This window comes from Pipistrellus hanaki, assembly GCF_964339955.1.
Source record: "Pipistrellus hanaki genome assembly, chromosome: 14".
NCBI lineage: Eukaryota > Metazoa > Chordata > Mammalia > Chiroptera > Vespertilionidae > Pipistrellus > Pipistrellus hanaki.
In genome coordinates this window covers 14,659,154-14,676,559 of record NC_140516.1, presented here as the reverse complement: position 1 = coordinate 14,676,559, position 17,406 = coordinate 14,659,154, and the positions used below count along the sequence as shown (strand labels likewise).

At 40.6% G+C, this 17,406-nt stretch overlaps 2 protein-coding genes across 14 annotated transcripts in view; one reads left to right on the top strand and one right to left on the bottom strand.

The window, feature by feature from the left end:
• The window catches only part of NUDT13 (nudix hydrolase 13), a 438,779-nt gene that overhangs the window by 328,434 nt on the left and 92,939 nt on the right, over positions 1 to 17,406 (top strand). The gene's annotated exons all lie outside the window — the stretch shown is intronic.
• Positions 1 to 17,406, bottom strand: part of USP54 (ubiquitin specific peptidase 54) — a 114,541-nt gene that overhangs the window by 40,159 nt on the left and 56,976 nt on the right. For all 13 annotated transcript variants that reach the window (XR_014796860.1, XR_014796861.1, XM_084904908.1 and 10 more), the window contains exons 4-6: positions 4,522 to 4,656; positions 951 to 1,064; positions 46 to 128 (exon numbers count right to left, since the gene is read on the bottom strand). Coding sequence is in view for 11 of the 13 variants with exons in the window: in XM_084904908.1 (XP_084761034.1) it covers positions 46 to 128; positions 951 to 1,064; positions 4,522 to 4,656 (332 nt within the window). In the remaining 2 variants the exon portion in view is untranslated. The remainder of the gene's footprint in view (positions 1 to 45; positions 129 to 950; positions 1,065 to 4,521; positions 4,657 to 17,406) is intronic.

Genomic DNA, 17,406 nt, shown 5'->3' with positions numbered 1-17,406 from the left:
TCAACTGAATGCGTGTCTCAGGGGACAGAACCCTGAAAGACTCACCAGAGGGAAGTGGTAGAGATGTAATGCACCATCTGGATGAAAGGCAGCGGATCAGATGTGGCGCCACAGCTAGTACATACACACTGGGCCAGGAAGGAAAAAGCAAAACCAAGAAGCCACAGTCATTAATTGTCTTAGCACCCATCTAACACCCTACACTTCAGGATAAAGTGTCATTGAAGAAAATGTATAAGAAGTGATGGAGTCCAGTCAGTGTTGCTCAGTGGTTGAGCATCATCAGCCTGTGAACCAGGTCACGGTTTGATTCCCAGTCAGGGCACATACCCAGGTTGTGGGGGGCATGCAGGAGGCAGCCAATCAATGATTCTCTCTCATCATTGATGTTTCTAACTCTCCCTTCCTCTCCCTTCCTCTCTGAAATCAATATATATATATATGTATTTCCCCAAAAATAAGACCTACTTACAGATTTCCTTCTGAGTGAAATATAAGGCATCCCCCCGAAAATAAGGCCCCCCTAGGCTAAACATGAGAGATTTGGTCCACTGATTCTGAAAGAAATGGAGTCACAAGAAATTCACCAGGAAATTCAGGAATTGGATTGTTATGATGATGTTCCAGAAGATGATGACATGATTGTCATTGAATAAATGAGTAAATTCTTGATATTGTAGGATTCACAGTTTGTCTGGTTTATGTTGACAACTACCGTACTACCGTACTACCGTACTGTATACAGCTAATAAATTTCCTTTATTTTCATTTAACAATAAATGTGTACTGTATTCTTCTTCATGGAAAAATAAAACATCCCCTGAAAATAAGACCTAGCGCATCTTTGGGAGCAAAAATTAATATAAGACACTGTCTTATTTTTGGGGAAACAGGGTATATATATATTTTTTTTCTTTTTTTTAAGTGATAGAAATAGAAATAAGATTCACCTGCTCAAACAATGTCATTGCAAATTTCTGGTGGGAGATGCAGTGTTGGGCCGTACATATATCCTCTTTGGTTTCATCAGCAATATGGAAGTGAATTCTCATCAGCAGGTTTTCCTAATAGGGAAAGAACAAAAGCAGTATATCAACAATACTTAATAGACAAATGTTCAAGTTAGTTGTCAGTTTACTCAGAGAAATAGCAATCCTTCTGGAAGATAGGAATACTTTTGATTTTTTTTTAACTCTTTAATTTGAAATGACTATAAATTCTCAGGAAGTTTCAAAAAAATTATATAGGAATTCAAATGTACTTTCACCCAGTTTCCTCCAATGGTAACATTATAACATATAACATAATTATAATATGACATCCAAGTCAGGAAATGGACATCAATATAATCCAGAGTTTATTCAGGTTTCCTCATTTGTGTTTGTGTGTAACTCTGTTCAATTTTACCTCAGGTATAGAGTCATGGAACCACACCACAATCAAAATATAAAACTGTCCCACCCCCACAAGGCTCTCTAATGCTATCTTTTTATAGTTTTACCCATCTAATTCCAAGCCTAGTCCCTAGAAAACACTGATTTATTCTCCAATCTATAATTTTATTATTTATTATTTTTAAAATGCTAGCCCAGCCAGTATAACTCAGCATTTGAGCATTGACACAGGAACCAAGAGGTCACCAATTCGATTCCCAGTCAGGGCACATACAGGATTGCTGCTCAATCCCTAGTAGGAAGCGTGCAGGAGGCTGACAATCAATGATGTTCCTTTCTCATTATGTTTTAATCTCTCTATCCCTCTCCCTTCCTCTCTCTCTCAAAAATCAGTAAAAATATATTTTTTAAAAATAAAAATTAAATAAAATGCTACATAAATGGAACCACATAATCCTATCTAATAAAAGAGTAATATGCAAATTGACCATACCTCCACTACACCAACAAGCCATGCCCAATCAGGTGTGAGTATGCAAATTAACCCAACCAAGATGGCTGCAGCCAAGGAGAGAGCAGGAGGCTTGGGTTTTCCTGGCTATGGAGGAACCCAAGCTTTCTGCCTGTCCTGGCCTGCCTTGGCCTCTGCTTAAGACTACAAAGTTTCGATTATAAAAGACAAATAAATCTCAGATACCAGGGCCTTTGTTTGGGTCACCAGGGGGCATGGCCAGCCTGCAAACCACCACAGGCCCCTCGCCCATGCTGCCCCACACTCCAAGGGAACCCCACCCTGATCTGGGACACCCTTCAGGGCAAACCAGCCAGCTCCCACTAGGCCTCTATCCTATCTAATCCTACCTAATAAAAGAATAATATGCAAATTGACCATCACTCCTACACACAAAATGGCTGTCCCCATGTGGTCAAAGATGACTGCCCTCATGTGGACAAAAAATGGCCACTACAAGACAGCCAGCAGGGGAGGGCAATTGGGAAGTACCTGGCCTGCAAGGGAGGGCAGTTGGGGGTGATCAAGCCTGCAGGGTAGGAGAGTTAGGGTTGACCAGACCGGCAAAGTAGGAAAGTTGGGGGCAACTGGGCCTGCAGGGAAGGGCAGTTGTGGGGGACCAGGCCTGCAGGGGAGAGCAGTTAGGGGTGACCAGGTCTGCAGAGGAAGGCAATTAGGGGCAAACAGGCTGACAGGGGAGTGGTTAGGGGGTAATCAGGCTGGCAGGCAGAAGCAGTTAGGGGCAATTAGGAAGGCAGGCAGGCGAGCAGCTAGGAGCCAGTAGTCCTAGATTGTGAGAGAGGTGTCCGACTGCCTGTTTAGGCCTGATTCTACTGGGCAGGCAGATATCCCTCAAGGGGTAGGATTGGGCCTAAACAGGCAGGGGTTCTCAAAGTGTGGTTCTCAAGGGGTCCCAGATTGGAGAGGGTGCAGGCTAGGCTGAGGGACACATACCCTTGTGCATGAATTTTGCGCACCAGGCCTCTAGTATATAATCTTTTGCTATTGTATTTTTTACTCAGCATTATTCCCTTCAAAAATTGTTATTGATTGATTTTTAGAAAAAGAAACATTGATTTACTAGAGACCCGGTGCATGAAATTCGTGCACTCAGGGGTGGTCCCTCAGCCCAGCCTGTGCCCTCTTGCAGTCTGGGACCCCTCAAGGAATGTCCACCTGCTGACTTAGGCCCAATCCCCTAGGCTGGGCCTAAGCCGTTAGGTGGACATCCCTCTCACAGTCCAGGACCCCTCGCTCCTTACTACCCCCTGCAGCGAAGGCAGAAGAGGCTTCCACCACTGCTGCTGTGCTCATCAGCGATGAGCCCAGCTTCTGACTAAGCAGTGATTCCCCTGTGAAGTGCACTGACAACAGGGGGCAGCTCCTGCATTGACTGTCTGCCCCCTGGTGGTCAGTGTGCATCATAGCGACCAGTCGTTCCACCATTCAGTTGATTTGCATATTAGGGTTTTATTATATAGGATTTATAATAAACTTATTTATGCATTCACTGGTTGATTCCTATATATGCCCTGAGCAGGGATCAAACACACAATCTTGACTTATCAGGATGACACCCTAACCAACTGAGCTACTCGAGCAGACTCAGCATCATTCCCTTCAGACCCATCCTGAAGATTATATAAATCAAGAGTTAATTTCTTTTTATTGCTGTATAACATTCCACAGTGTGGCTGTACGCAGTTTGTAATACCATTCACCAATTAAAGGCATCTGGGTTGTTTCCAGTTTGGGGATGTTATGAATAAATCTTCTATGAATATTCATATACAGGTTTTGTATGAATATAAATTTTCATTTCTCTGGGATACAGGTCCAGGAAGGCAACTGCAGAATCATATGGTAGTTTGCAAGTTTCACTTTTTAAGAAACTGGCGAACTTTTTCCAAAGTAGCATTAACATTTAACAGTCCCTTCAACAATACAGCAGTGATCCAGATTTTCAGGAGTACCTCTGATTTTTGTCCTACATTTTACCCTGTAATGGGATGTATATCATTCTGAGTTGTTTAATAAATGCACAGTCTTTGGAGGTTGAGGGATAGAACCCCGAGTTCAAAAGAGTTAGGTGTTCTACCAGCAATCACTGGGAGAAATGTAATTATCCAAATAGCTCATTATACTTGAGCTAAGAACTCAGTTATTCTCTGTTTAATTATGTTTAGCAATGCAGGGGTTCTCAAAGTGTGGTCCCCAAACCAGTAGCATCAGTGTTAGCATTACCTGGGAACTTGTTAGAGATAGATATTTTGGGGCCCTATTCCAGAACTATCAAATCAGAACCTCAAGGGGATAGGACCCAGCAATTTGTATTTTAATGAGCCCTGTCTGCTCTGAAGGTGACAGCACTGTTTTATGCAATGGCAAGCACAAAACTACCCTAAGCCTAAAGGAAAAAGAGTAAACCCGTGAAGCTATTCATACTGCCGTTAGCAGAGACATCCCTGAGCTCTGAGAAACCAGGGAAATGCCTAGTTCTAACTGTAGAGACGAGGGGCACAGTAAATGGCCACAACACAGTAGCCAGTCCCTGATGGAGACCATCAGCAGTCCCAGTCCCACCAAATCAAAGAAAGGCCAGAGGCCAGCACTTACAAAGCACTCCGCAGCATCATCCATAATTCCCAGCTGGAAGCGCTGTTCATCCTGGAAAGTCTTTGCCAGAGCACTGCGGAGAGTGTCGGACGGAAGGACTTTTTCACTACTGCATTGAAACTGGTTAAAGATTCCCTGTAGGGAAGAGGTTAGACAAGGGGAAAAGCACAACGCTGTTATTAACCTTCTAAACAGCCCAATCTGTCATGCTAGCAACTCCATGCTCATAGCTGTGGAACCAAATGTACGTCCTTAGTAATAAAAAATTTTTTTAAAGTAAAAAATTAGGAGTCAGAATAAAGGGCATGATCCCGTGCTAATAAGAATAAAGATTTTTGCTCTTCTAATTGAGTATGACACCATCAAAGACACATTAGCAGAGACCATTGTTATGAGGTAATATAATTCAATGACCTCACTTCCTCTGATACAGACAGAGGGGGATGTTCGTCAGAAAAGAGAGATAAATTATATGTAAGTGGATTAGTAAATTATTCTCTGGGGGCTCATTCTAAGAAACTTGGCTCCCTTCTTTTTTAAATTGTTTAGCTAATTCAAAATTACCAAAAAGTACAAATAATAATATAACAAAAACCTACATGTCTAACACCAAGAAATAAACATTCAATCATTGTTACTTCCAATCTACAGAATAAAGCTAAAATCCCATTTAAGACTGCCCACTCTACCAGCCACTCACTATCATGAGTTTGTTGCATAATCTTTTGTCTTTAATATTTTTACATATATACATATACATATATACACACCCCCACACACATATATATAGAGAGGGTTAAAAGTAGAATTACAGTTGTTCATATAAAAAATAATACAATAATTAATAAATAAAAATACAAGTGTTTCATGTATTTCACTTTTGTGTGTATTTTTTGTTCATGTATAAAGTATCACAACAAATTTCACTTTAAAAAAAAATTTAGCATTGTTTTGAAATCTACCCATAATGATATAGATAATATATATACCTGGTTTATCCCTTTTCCTTGCAGTATTGTATTTTATCAGGTGATGATACCACGTCTATTTATCCATCTCTTTATTGACAGATATTTTGGCAGTCTTCAATTTTTTGCTATTATAAAGTCTGTGCAAACTTTTACTTCCACCAGTGAATGAATATAAATAAATTTCGCCATATTCTTATCAGCAATTAATGCAATCAGACTGGTTCATTTTAGTGTTTCTAGCTACACTTGGTTTTTCTAGGTCTTTGTAAGTATTACAGTGGCAAATATCTTATTCCAGTCTCTGGTATCTTTTACATGCAGCAGTTTTTATTTTGGTGTAATTAAATGCACCTGTCTTCTCCATCTTTACCTACATCTGAAACAATGATGAGTGTTATGTCCACAGAATTGAAACAAAGAGTGGCAACGAGTAGCACCTGGCTTGATGAGTCCTTCCCAAGTGGCATTGAATCTTACCCACAGAGACTAGAATGCACTCCTTGACAGCCACAGCTCATGGCCCAGATCCTCACTAAGCCACCCAGATAAACACCTCACTCAACAATGAATTACATATCAACGGTCCAAAGAATGTCATTTGCTTAAAATTCTTGCCAGTAACTTCTTCATATAAAAAAATTTCACCCTGATTGGTCTGGCTCAGTGGATAGAGTGTTGGCCTGTGGACTGAAAGGCCCCACGTTTGATTTTGGTCAAGGGCATGTACCTTGGTTGCGGGCACATCCCCAGTAGGGGGGTGAGGTGCAGGAGGCAGCTGATTGATGTTACTCTCTCATCAATGTTTCTAACTCTCTATCCCTCTCCCTTCTTCTCTCTGTAAAAAAAAAAAAAAAATGTAATAAATAAAATATATATATTTTTTTAAATCCCAGGGTCATTTTTCAGACTTACGAATGAGACCACTTTATAAATCTACTTAAGTGATCTAAGAATAGAAGGCCCCATTCACCTAGAATGGTCAATTCTTGGTCCTCATTTTATTTGACCTATCAGTAGCTCAGTCACTCATTCCCTTCAGGTTTTTATCCAAATATTATCTTTTCAATATAGTATTTCCTGATCACCCTATTTAAAATTGCAAACTCCATCCCCTCTTCCTAAATCTCCCACCCTTGCCAGTTTTATTTTTCCCTGTGGCACTTATTACCACCTGTCATAACATGTATTTTACATATTTGTTGTCCAATTGCACTCTCTGGAACAGAAATTTCTGTCCTTTAATTCCCTGCAAGACTCCCAGCACTTTGAATGGTACTGGCATACAGAGGGCAACCAATAACTAGTTTTAAGTAAATAAATGAAGAATTAAACAAGTTAATCAATCATTGATATGGGTAGATCTTATTAAGGGAATATATTTTTAAGTTCCCTCTCTTTTTTAAAAATATGTTTTTATTGATTTCAGAGAGGAAGGAAGAGGGAGGGAGATAGAAACATCAATGATGAGAATCATTGGTTAGCTGCCTCCTGTACCCTCCCTATTGGTGATCAAGCCTAAAACCCAGGCAAACCAAACTGTCACCTCATAGTTCATGAGTCAATGCTCAACCATTGAATCACACTAGCCGGGTCTCTCTTTCTCTCTCTCTCTCTAAAGCAGGTAAAGAATTAGCTAAAAAAGGTGAAATTTTTTCTTAAGGTATTATAACTGGCTAGAGTAAAATGGGACTAAATCTCATTCTGCTCATTTCAAGTAGGAACTGTTTCCTCATTCTACTATCTTACTAGCATCATTTCTTCTCATACACATCAAACATCCATCCCTGCAGCAGTTTAAGAATATATTACTGTGTAACCTGCTAGTATTTCCCTACATATGATTTTATATGCTGTGGAGAACACAGTACCAGCAATACATATTTAGTACTATTTAATAAGCTAGGATCTGGGAAAGAAATCCTATATAATAAAAGACTATATGCAAATTTTTCCCTCAGGAGTTCCACCGACCAGGAGTTCAACATGTGCTGACCACCAGGGGCTGGTGCAAAATGAAGGAAGGCCCCAGCCAGCAGCCAGCAGCCAGGGGAAGGGGAAGGAAAGCCCTGATCAGCCCTGATTGCCAGCCAGGCTTAGGGACTCTACCTGTGCACTAATTTCATGCACCAGCCTCTAGTCCATATAATTACACCACGTTATTCACAAGTCTATTATAAAGGCAGGGCTGGACCTTCCATAATTTTTTGCTGGAAGTAGAATAATATGAATGATCTCTTAAACTAGACCAAAAGGAAAGGTCTAGGCCCATAGTTAAACACTCTCAGAGGGGAACTGGACAACTGCCGAGTGACCTCTGGGATTTTGAAACTTGGGGGAATTTGGAGAAACAAAGGAAAATAATGGTGGGAAAGAAGCAGTGACTACTTCTATAAATAAATAAATATAAATAAACAAATAAATAAATAAATAAAAGTCTGAGCACTGGAGTTGCTCAAAGTCACCTCAGCTTGGCAAATCTTAGTAACCATTATCATAAGCCAACCTGCTGCTCTTCTCAATTGTTAATGGTAAGACATTACTCCTGATGAAGGCTCTATCTATACAGGTTTGATGTATTAGGTTTGGTCCTTTTTGTTCAGAGTCGAAAACTGGTTCCAAAGTAAAGTAATGGTAAATTACTTCCAGAATACTTCTGTATAAATATATTTGCAAACTACAGCTCCTTTAATCTTTATCAATTGGATTCCTCAAGAAGTAAGCCCTAATTCTCTAAGGCAGTGGTCAGCAAACTCATTAGTCAACAGAGCCAAATATCAACAGTACAACAATTGAAATTTCTTTTGAGAGCCAAATTTTTTTAAACTTCTTCTAATGCCACTTCTTCAAAATAGACTCGCCCAAGCCGTGGTATTTTGTGGAAGAGCCACAGTCAGGGGGCCAAAGAGCCACATGTGGTTATGTTTGCCGACCACGGCTCTAAGGCATCAACAGTTCCTAATGAATTAACTTCTTTCCCAGCATAGTACTAGTTATGTTAGCATTCTAGAGAGAAAACAGTAACTTTCTGTGTTTTACGATTCAGTCTGAGGAAGGACAAGGCTCCACTAAGAGATGGTATAGTATAATAGTTAAAGAAGATGAACTCTGGAACCAAACTATCTGAGTTCAAAATACCAGCCCTGTTACTTACTATTTTTATGGCCTTGTACAAGTTACTTAACTTCCCTAGGCTTTAGTTTCCTCTTTTAAAAAGAGAATTATAATAGTATTTCCCTCCTTGGGTTATTTAAGGATTAAGTTATCTGTTTTTCCATAGCTTAGACTAATTCCTGGCAGTATGATAAGTGATATCTCACTGCTAGTTGTTATTATATTATCATTACTAGAGGCCCAGTGCACAAATATGTGCACCAGTGGGGTACCTCTAGCTTGGGATGGCTCAAGGGTGTGTCCAACCCATCTCGCTCAGTACTGATCAGCCCTATCCCAGCAGCAAATTCACCTACCAATCAGAGCGTCTTCCCCCTGGTGGTCAGTGCACGTCATAGCAAGTGGTTGAGTGGCCTTAGTATATCATTAGCATATTACACTTCGATTGGTTGAGATGATGACCAGACACTTAGCATATTAGGCTTCTATTACATAGGATTATTATATTTAAGAGTCCTTTTAGGTTGCTAAGAAACATGTCTGCCACTGACCTCTTCTGACAAAGAGCCTTGACTCAGAAATGCTTCTACCTTCAGCTACTTCCCCAGTCTCTGAGATCTGGGTAGGAAGGACCAAACTTCTCATTCCATTGCTGATATTCAAGAGAGGGAGATTTCCCATGACCTAGATAACAAGGGTTTCAGCACAGAAAGGGAAAGACCTAAAGTAAGAGCTCTGCCTCTGCCTGCACCCACAATGGATATGCAACAACAGATCTGGCTCTTGTGTTCAGTGGCATCCATGTCTCCATGCTATACTCTTAATTAAGCTCCATCGCTTAATTACAGACAGCTTTCTCCATACACATTGAGTATCTGAATGCATTCAGAATGGCCTCTGCCTGCATCTTCTTTATTTTTTTAATGTTAATTATCGTTATCAGTCTTGCTCTGCTATTGTCAGAAAGAAGCAAGTGTATCAGGGATGAAGCTGCCTGAGCCTGCCCAGCATGCATCTGTGGAGCCCCAGCTCTGGAAGAAGCAAGAGCACAAAGCCCCTCTGTTAGGGCAGCACACTAACCCTGTGTGTCCCTCTCACAGGAGCACAGGGCTGCCATGGGTCTCCTCCTGTTCCCTTTCACCCTCCTCCCACCTTTCCCAGAGGGAGATCCTGTTCACACCAAAGAAAGCCAAGAACATTTAGTTCAGCAGTAAGAACAGGTGGTAGCACCAATAAGGAACAAAAACTGGTATTCTTCCAATTGCTGAGTTCTATGGCAGGGAGGGAGAAAGGGCAGGAAGAACCAAAACCCAGGAATTTTTCACTGTGGGGTCCCTGATGGTTTCAATTCAATCAACAGAGAAAACCCACCTTTGAGGTTTCTCCTTACTTTTCTTCACAGGATGAAACCAAAGAGGTCTTCCTTTTTATTCGTAGGAAAAGGCAGATTACTTTTTGTCTGTTAACTATTTTCTTGGATGCAGTGCAAAAGCAACAAGACTTTAATGGCTAAAAGCAGGTGCTGCCCCACCCATCTCTCTTGGATCCAAACAATTCTACCACATGAGCACGTAATTATTTGGATTAGCAAAAAAACATGTAAATATGAGAGAAGTGCCATAAAGGCAGAAAGTCTTTGTGTTTTGGCAACTACAAATGCAGCTGTTGCTTAAGTTTTTGTCCCCTCGCCGCCCCCCCCCCCCCAACAGTCCCTAAAACATAGACTTTTATCTGAAGGCAGGGTACAGCTGTTTATTTCTCTCCCAGGACATCCTAACCTTGCAACTATTAGAAATCATGGTTACAGAAAATGGGAAGAAGGGCTGTCACTAAATCTGATGCTTTATGGGCTGAGGTTTTGGAAAGTGCCCTAGTCAGCAGCCCAGCTTATCCCTGAGAGGTGACACATTTTGCCCCGTTCTATTCAGTTCCTAAGGTTTTTCTTATTCATCCGGGCTTCCCAAATCTCTCACCATTTTGGCTCTCATAATTAGTCCTTTTCTCCACACCTCCTGGAAATCATAGTGCTAAATATTATAAACCTAAATATGGCCAATCAACCCTCTGAAAGTAAGATAAAGGAGTTAATCCTTGACTATTACTGACTACTGGAAGAGAACTTTCACACTATTTTTGTGTTCAAAAGAATGTTAAATGTTCTCTTTCAAGAGGAAAAGGAATATGTAACTATTTAACATTATGGCACCCAAAATAATAACATTGGACTTTCAACATTTTATTGCAGAAAATTTCAAAGATACAAGGGTAGACAAAATAGCACAATAAACTCCTATGCACCTATCATCCATCTTCAACAATTATCAGCCAGTGGCCAATCTTATTTCATATATACTACCCACCCACTCCACTCCACTCCACTCCCAGATCATTTTGAAGCAAATTGCAGATAGTATTCATCTATAAATATGTGAGACTATCCCTCTAAAAATTAAGTCAGCCCTAGCCAATTTGGCTCAGTGGATAGAGCGTCGGCCTGTGAACTGAAAGTTCCCAGGTTTGATTTCGGTCAAGGGCACATGCCAGAGTTGCAGGCTCAATCCCAGTAGGGGGTGTGCAAGAGGCAGCCAATCAGTGATTCTCTCTTATCATTGATGTTTCTATCTTTCTCCCTCTCACTTCCTCTCTGAAATCAATAAAAATATATTTAAATATATATAATTAAGAAGTCTTTTTATTTAAAACATAAGCATATCATTATAACACACACACAAAAGCATAATAATAATTCCTTAAATATATAATTATATAAATATAATTCATTAAATATACAGTCAGTTTAATAGAGATTCTTGCTCCAACTTTAGGAAAAGCAGAAAACAGCTGGCTAGTTTCACTCTTGGGACTCTTTAACCTTAAATCTAAAAATAGCTACCTTCTGGACTTCTTGATCAGAAAATTGCCCACATATCCTCTACCAGTGCCTTTAAATTAAATTCAGTTTATGTCATATCTTCCCATGAGTTTAGGATTTTATTTGCACCCAGTACAAAACTGCACCACTTTAATTGCCATGAAGTTTAAGATCATCATGAGCTATCACACTTATTCGTGATACCTATAAAAAACAGACAGACACCTACACACACACAAAGATATATACATAAGTAGAGAAAAACACCAAGATTTCAAGACATTGAACAGAGACACACAAAGGCAGAGGCAAGCCAAATTCACCACAGAATCATAATGCTTTTAGTGGGAAATCACAAACTAATATAGAGATTTTTATAAAATACAATATTAGAGGCCCGGTGCATGAAAATTAATGCACTGGAGGGGGGGGCAGTCCCTCAGCCCGGCCTGCCCCCTCTCACAGTCCAGGAACCCTCAGGGGTGGGAGGCAACCTGGTGATCAAGGGAAGGCAAAGCCTCATCACACCTCTGCTGCTGCCACTGCTGGCAGCACAAGCCTCAACCAGCCCTGGTTACCTGAGTCTCAGGCAGCCTAGGGCAGCTGGGGAGCTGAGGGGACTGGGGGACTACAGAGGCAGGTGTGCAGAGCAGCTGGGCCTGCCTAGAAGCGGGCCTGGCCTTGCCATGCACATGCCTTCCCGGTGGGGCTGAGAGGACTGGGTGCCGCCATCTTGTGTCTGTGGCCACGGCCATCTCTGAGGGCATGACAGTAAATTAGCATATTCCCTCCTTATTGGCTGTGGGTACCACCATCTTTGCAATGGTGTGAGGGTCAATTAGCATATTCCCTCTTTTTTAAAAAAAAAATATATATTTTATTAATTTTGTACAGAGAGGAAGAGAGAGGGATAGAGAGTTAGAAACATCGATGAGAGAGTGTCATCAATCAGCTGCCTCTTGCACACCCCCTACTGGGGATATGCCCGCAACCAAGGTACATGCCCTTGACCGGAATCGAACCCGGGACCCTTCAGTCCCCAAGCCGACGCTCTATCCATTGAGCCAAACCGGTTTCGGCAGCATATTCCCTCTTTATTAGATAGGATAATACTTAGTTTGCTAATTTTTGCCAAGATAAAAAAAATAGAATCTTATATAGTACCATCAGTATTGAAATCAAATTTTGAGGATTAATACTATAACCATTTTCCTCACAGGGAAAATTAAAAGGGGGGCCCTTCTGGACAAACACAAGTATTTTAAGATTATATAAGTTTCAGGTTCTTCCATAAACTCTGGAGAGACTCATGATGACCTATTTTTTTCCTTGCAGTCATACCCCTCTATAAGAATATCATGTGAAATTTTGAACTCGAAACTTTAAAAAGGATAAAAGAATCAGAGTTATTTTATCCCAGTTATGTCAGTGGTAAAAATTTGTTGAACATATTTAGGTTACAACCTACTAGAATTTTAAGACTAAGAAAGCTTAACCAAAAGACCACACAAATACATTTGTATCCCATAGGTAAGCAAAACAAGGAAGTTCAACTCAAGTAGGTGATATATTCATTAAACATAAGGACATATCTTCCTGTTTATTTTCTTTTTTATATTTTTTATTTTTCAATTATAGTTAACATTCAATATTATTTTATATTAGTTTCAGGTGTACAGCACACTGATTAGACAATTACATAATTTACAAAGTGATTCCCTGATAATTCTAGTACCCACCTGGCACCATACATAGTTATTAAAATATTATTGACTATATTCCATAAGTTGAACTTTACATCCCTGTGACTATTTTGTAACTACCAATTTATACTTCATTTTTTTAAAATAAATCTTTATTGTTCACATTATTACAAATGTTCCTCATTTTTTTCCCCTCCATTGCTCCCTTCCACCAGGTTCCCACCCCACCCTCTGCCCTTTCCCTACCTGCCATTGTCCTCATCCATAGGTGCACAGTTTTTGTTCAGGCTCTTCCCACACACCCCCACTCCCCTTTTCCCCGAGAATAGTCAGTCCACTCCCCTTCCATACCTCTGATTCTATTATATTCACCAGTTAATATTGTTCATCAGATTTTTTAATTCCCCTGGCTTTTAGTTTCACTTGCTGATAGTTATGTATTTGTTGATCATAATTTTTATCTATATCTTCTTCCTCTACCTAAAGAACCCCTTTCAGCAATTCATATAATTCTGGTTTGGTGGTGATGAACTCCTTTAGCTTTTTTTTTTTTAATTTGTAAAGCTCTTTATCTGGCCTTCGATTCTGAGTGATAGCTTTGCTGGGTAGATTATTTTTGGCTGTAGGTTCTTGCTATTCATCATCTTGAATATTTCTTGCCATTCCCGTCTGGCCTGCATGGTTTCTGTTGAGAAATCAGCTGACAATCGTATGGGTGTTCCTTTATAAGTAACTACCTGCTTTGCTCTTGCTGCTTTTAATATTCTCTCTTTCTTCCAGTATTCTTTCAGTATCTTGCTCTCTCTCTTCTTCTGATAATTCTGATGTTGGTTCGTTTGAAATTGTCCCAGAGGTTTCTTACACTATCTTCAACTTTCTGGATTCTCTTATCTTCTTGATTCTGTGGAGGAGTGTCCTCTGGCTCTTTGTGTTCCAAATCTTTGACTTGATTCTTGCGATCTTCCATTCTGTTTTTAGGACTCTGTATAATATTTTTTATTTCAGACAATATATTCTTTATTTCTAGTTGATCCCTTTTCATGTCCTCATAGGTCTCGTTTATTTTATCGGCCTTTTCTAGGAAATTCTTGAAAAACCTTATAAGCGTGGTTTTGAACTCTATATCCTGTCGCTTCTTTTCCTCCATTTCTTTTGTTTGTGATCTGTTTCCTTGTCTCGGCATTTTCACAGCTTCCCTGAGTTGGTAGGGTGGCTTTGTGTGCTAAGGTGTCCTATACGGTTCAGTGAGTCAGCCTCCCAGTTACCTGAGGTGGACAGTCTTGGTGTAGTCCTTTGTGGGCTGTGTGCACAGTCTTGTTATTAAGCCTTGCTTGTTGTTGGTATCACTGGGAAGCATTGATCTCCAAGTCAATTGGCTATGAGGATCAGAAGTGTCTCAGCTAGGAGGGTTTCTATATTCCGCTTGGATGGGCGGAGTCTCAGGGTGGCACAACCAAGCTTTGTTGAATCCTGCACAATTGGTTGCAGGCGTGCGCATCTCTTTGGTATAGGTGCAGACAAGCTTTAGATTCCTATCTGTCACTCCCTAGGAGAGTCCCATTCATTGCGAACAAGAAAGCTAGCCACTGGAAGGGCTTCGGTGCTCCGCTTGGAGGGGGTGGAGTCTCGAGTGGTGCAGACAAGCTTTATTCAGCTCCTCCCTATGAGTGTCTGGTTTCTGAATCCCACAGAAATGGCCTATCACTTCACACACCTCCGAGAGATCTCTGACCACTGCCTGACAGTCTGGCCTCTCCCTGTCTGGGGCCGTCTATCAGAGCAATAGGGTGGTTCTGTTTTCCTCCTGAACAAGAAAGCCAGCCGCACATTAGCTGTCCGCCCTCTCTGCGCGCAGGGAGTAAGGCAGTAGCGAACTCAGCCCACCCTCTCAGCGCTCCACAAGCAAGCTGGCAGCGAAGTTGGGCGGCTGCCTTTTTGCGCACACAGTTCTCTACCTTCACAGTTCCTGAGGTTCAGCTTGCCTTCTCTCTCCTTCCCAGATGGTAGAGCCTCCTCTTAGCCAGGTGTCCGGCACTTCAGGGCAATGTTTCCCCTGTTTTTCAGTTCTAAATTCAAATTTGTTATGGTAGGCTGCATTCGGGTGTCTACCCTATGCCGCCATCTTGGTTTCTCCTGTACTTCTTCTTTTTAAAAATATGTCTTTATTGATTTTAGAGAAAGGGAGGGGATAGAGAAATACAAACACCAATGAGAGGGAAACATCGATTGGCCACCTCCCACACGCCCTCTACCAGGGATCAAACCAGCAACCCAGGCATGTTCCGTGGCCAGGAATTGAACCAACCTCCCTCCCACCTGGCAACTCTCAGTTTGTTCTCTGTACCTATGAATCTGTTTCTGTTTTATTAGTTCATTTATTTTGTTCTTTAGATTCCATATACAAATGAAATCATATGGTTTTTATCTCTGACTGACTTATTTCACTGAGTATAATACCGTGAGGGCTGTTTTTTACAAGCTAAAATTTCCAGGGAACATACTAGAAATCTAATCTCTTGGTTTAAATAGTCCAGGATAATGGGTTCAATCCTCTCTGACACTGGCCATGAGTGTAGGACAATGAACAGCCTTCCATACCTATAATCTACAAAAAAAAAAGAAAAGAAAAAAAAAAAAAAAGACTGGATTGCTAATGAATGATACGTAGTTTCTTTTTTTTTTTAATTTATTTATTTAAGTATTACATAAGTCTTCTTTTTCCCCCATTGACATCTCCCAGGCCACTCCCATCCCTCAGCATATTTCCTCACCCGCCTACTGTCTGTGTCCATGGGTTATGCTTATATGCATGCATACAAGTCCTTTGGCTGATCTTTTACTCCACCCCTCCTCCCTTGACTTCCCTCTAAGGCTTGATGGTCTGTTTGATGTTTCTAGGTCTCTGGATCTATTTTTGTTCATCCACTTAGGTTGTTCATTTTATTCCACAAATGGGTGAGATCATGTGATACTTTTCCTTCTTTGACTGACTTAGCAAAATGCTCTCCAGGTCCATCCATGCTATTGCAAATGGTAAAATTTAAAAACAAAACAAAACAAAAAAACTGGATTGCTAATGAATGATACGTAGTTTCTTATACCACTATAACTCCCTGTTCTTATGCTTCAGTACAGGAACAGCTACATGGGACATGCTCAAAAATATTGATGGATTTGTTACCTGAACTCTCAAATTTCCCCCAATGAACAAGTGAGCTATTAACAAAACACAGACTTTCCTGCCCCTTCAGAACAGTCATACTGTTCTACAGATACAGACTTATGTTGGGGAGACCTTATATACAAAAACCTATTTCCTCCCTGTCCACCATTCCCTGGGATTTATGCCTTACCCTAGCATTCATAAAAGAAAAATGACTAATTGAGATTTGTTGAATTTAATCAATCAATGCAACATTCTTCTTAGCCTATAACAAAAAACACTCTGTCCTACATCCTGGCACTGCAAAGCCCCTAGTACAATCCCTGGAAGGAGAACAAAATCTTTGTGGCATACTAAGTACAGAGGACGGATTTCCTCCCCTGGACTGAGATAAATAAATAAGCCAACACCAAAGTAAAGTCATACCCTGAGGGTGTAAGAGGAGATTCAATATGAATAATAACTAAAAGCTCTAGGCTATCGGGCATGACCACAGTTGAGGTCAGGAAAAATCTTTTAGTAACGCTAGATGGAAATAAATTTGGGATTTTAGAAGGGACAAGGTAACTAGCACACATCTCTTCTACTGTCTTAGTCAAAGGGAAAAGGCACTGCAGTTCAAAGTAAGCAGAAAGACACACTGACACAAGTTCTTTTTAATGAAAGTCATCATTAAAAATTCCAGTGGCCCTAGCCGGTTTGGCTCAATGGATAGAGCATCGGTCTGTGGACTGAAGGGTCCCGGGTTCAATTCTGGTCAAGGGCACATGCCCCAGTTACGAGCTTGATTCCCAGTAGGGGACATGCAGGAGGCAGCCAATCAATGATTCTCTTTCATCACTGATGTTTCTCTCTCTCTCTTCCTCTCCCTTCTCTGAAATCAATAAAAACATATTAAAAAAGAAATTCCTATACAAGATTCGAAAGCTGAAATTACAATAAGAACTTAATATCAAATAGCACAGAAAAAAAACAAAACAGTACATTTTGCAGGACCAAAAGAAATGGATTATCATTGCTATTGTGTAAAAACTACCAAAAAGCAATATTAAACACTAGATACAA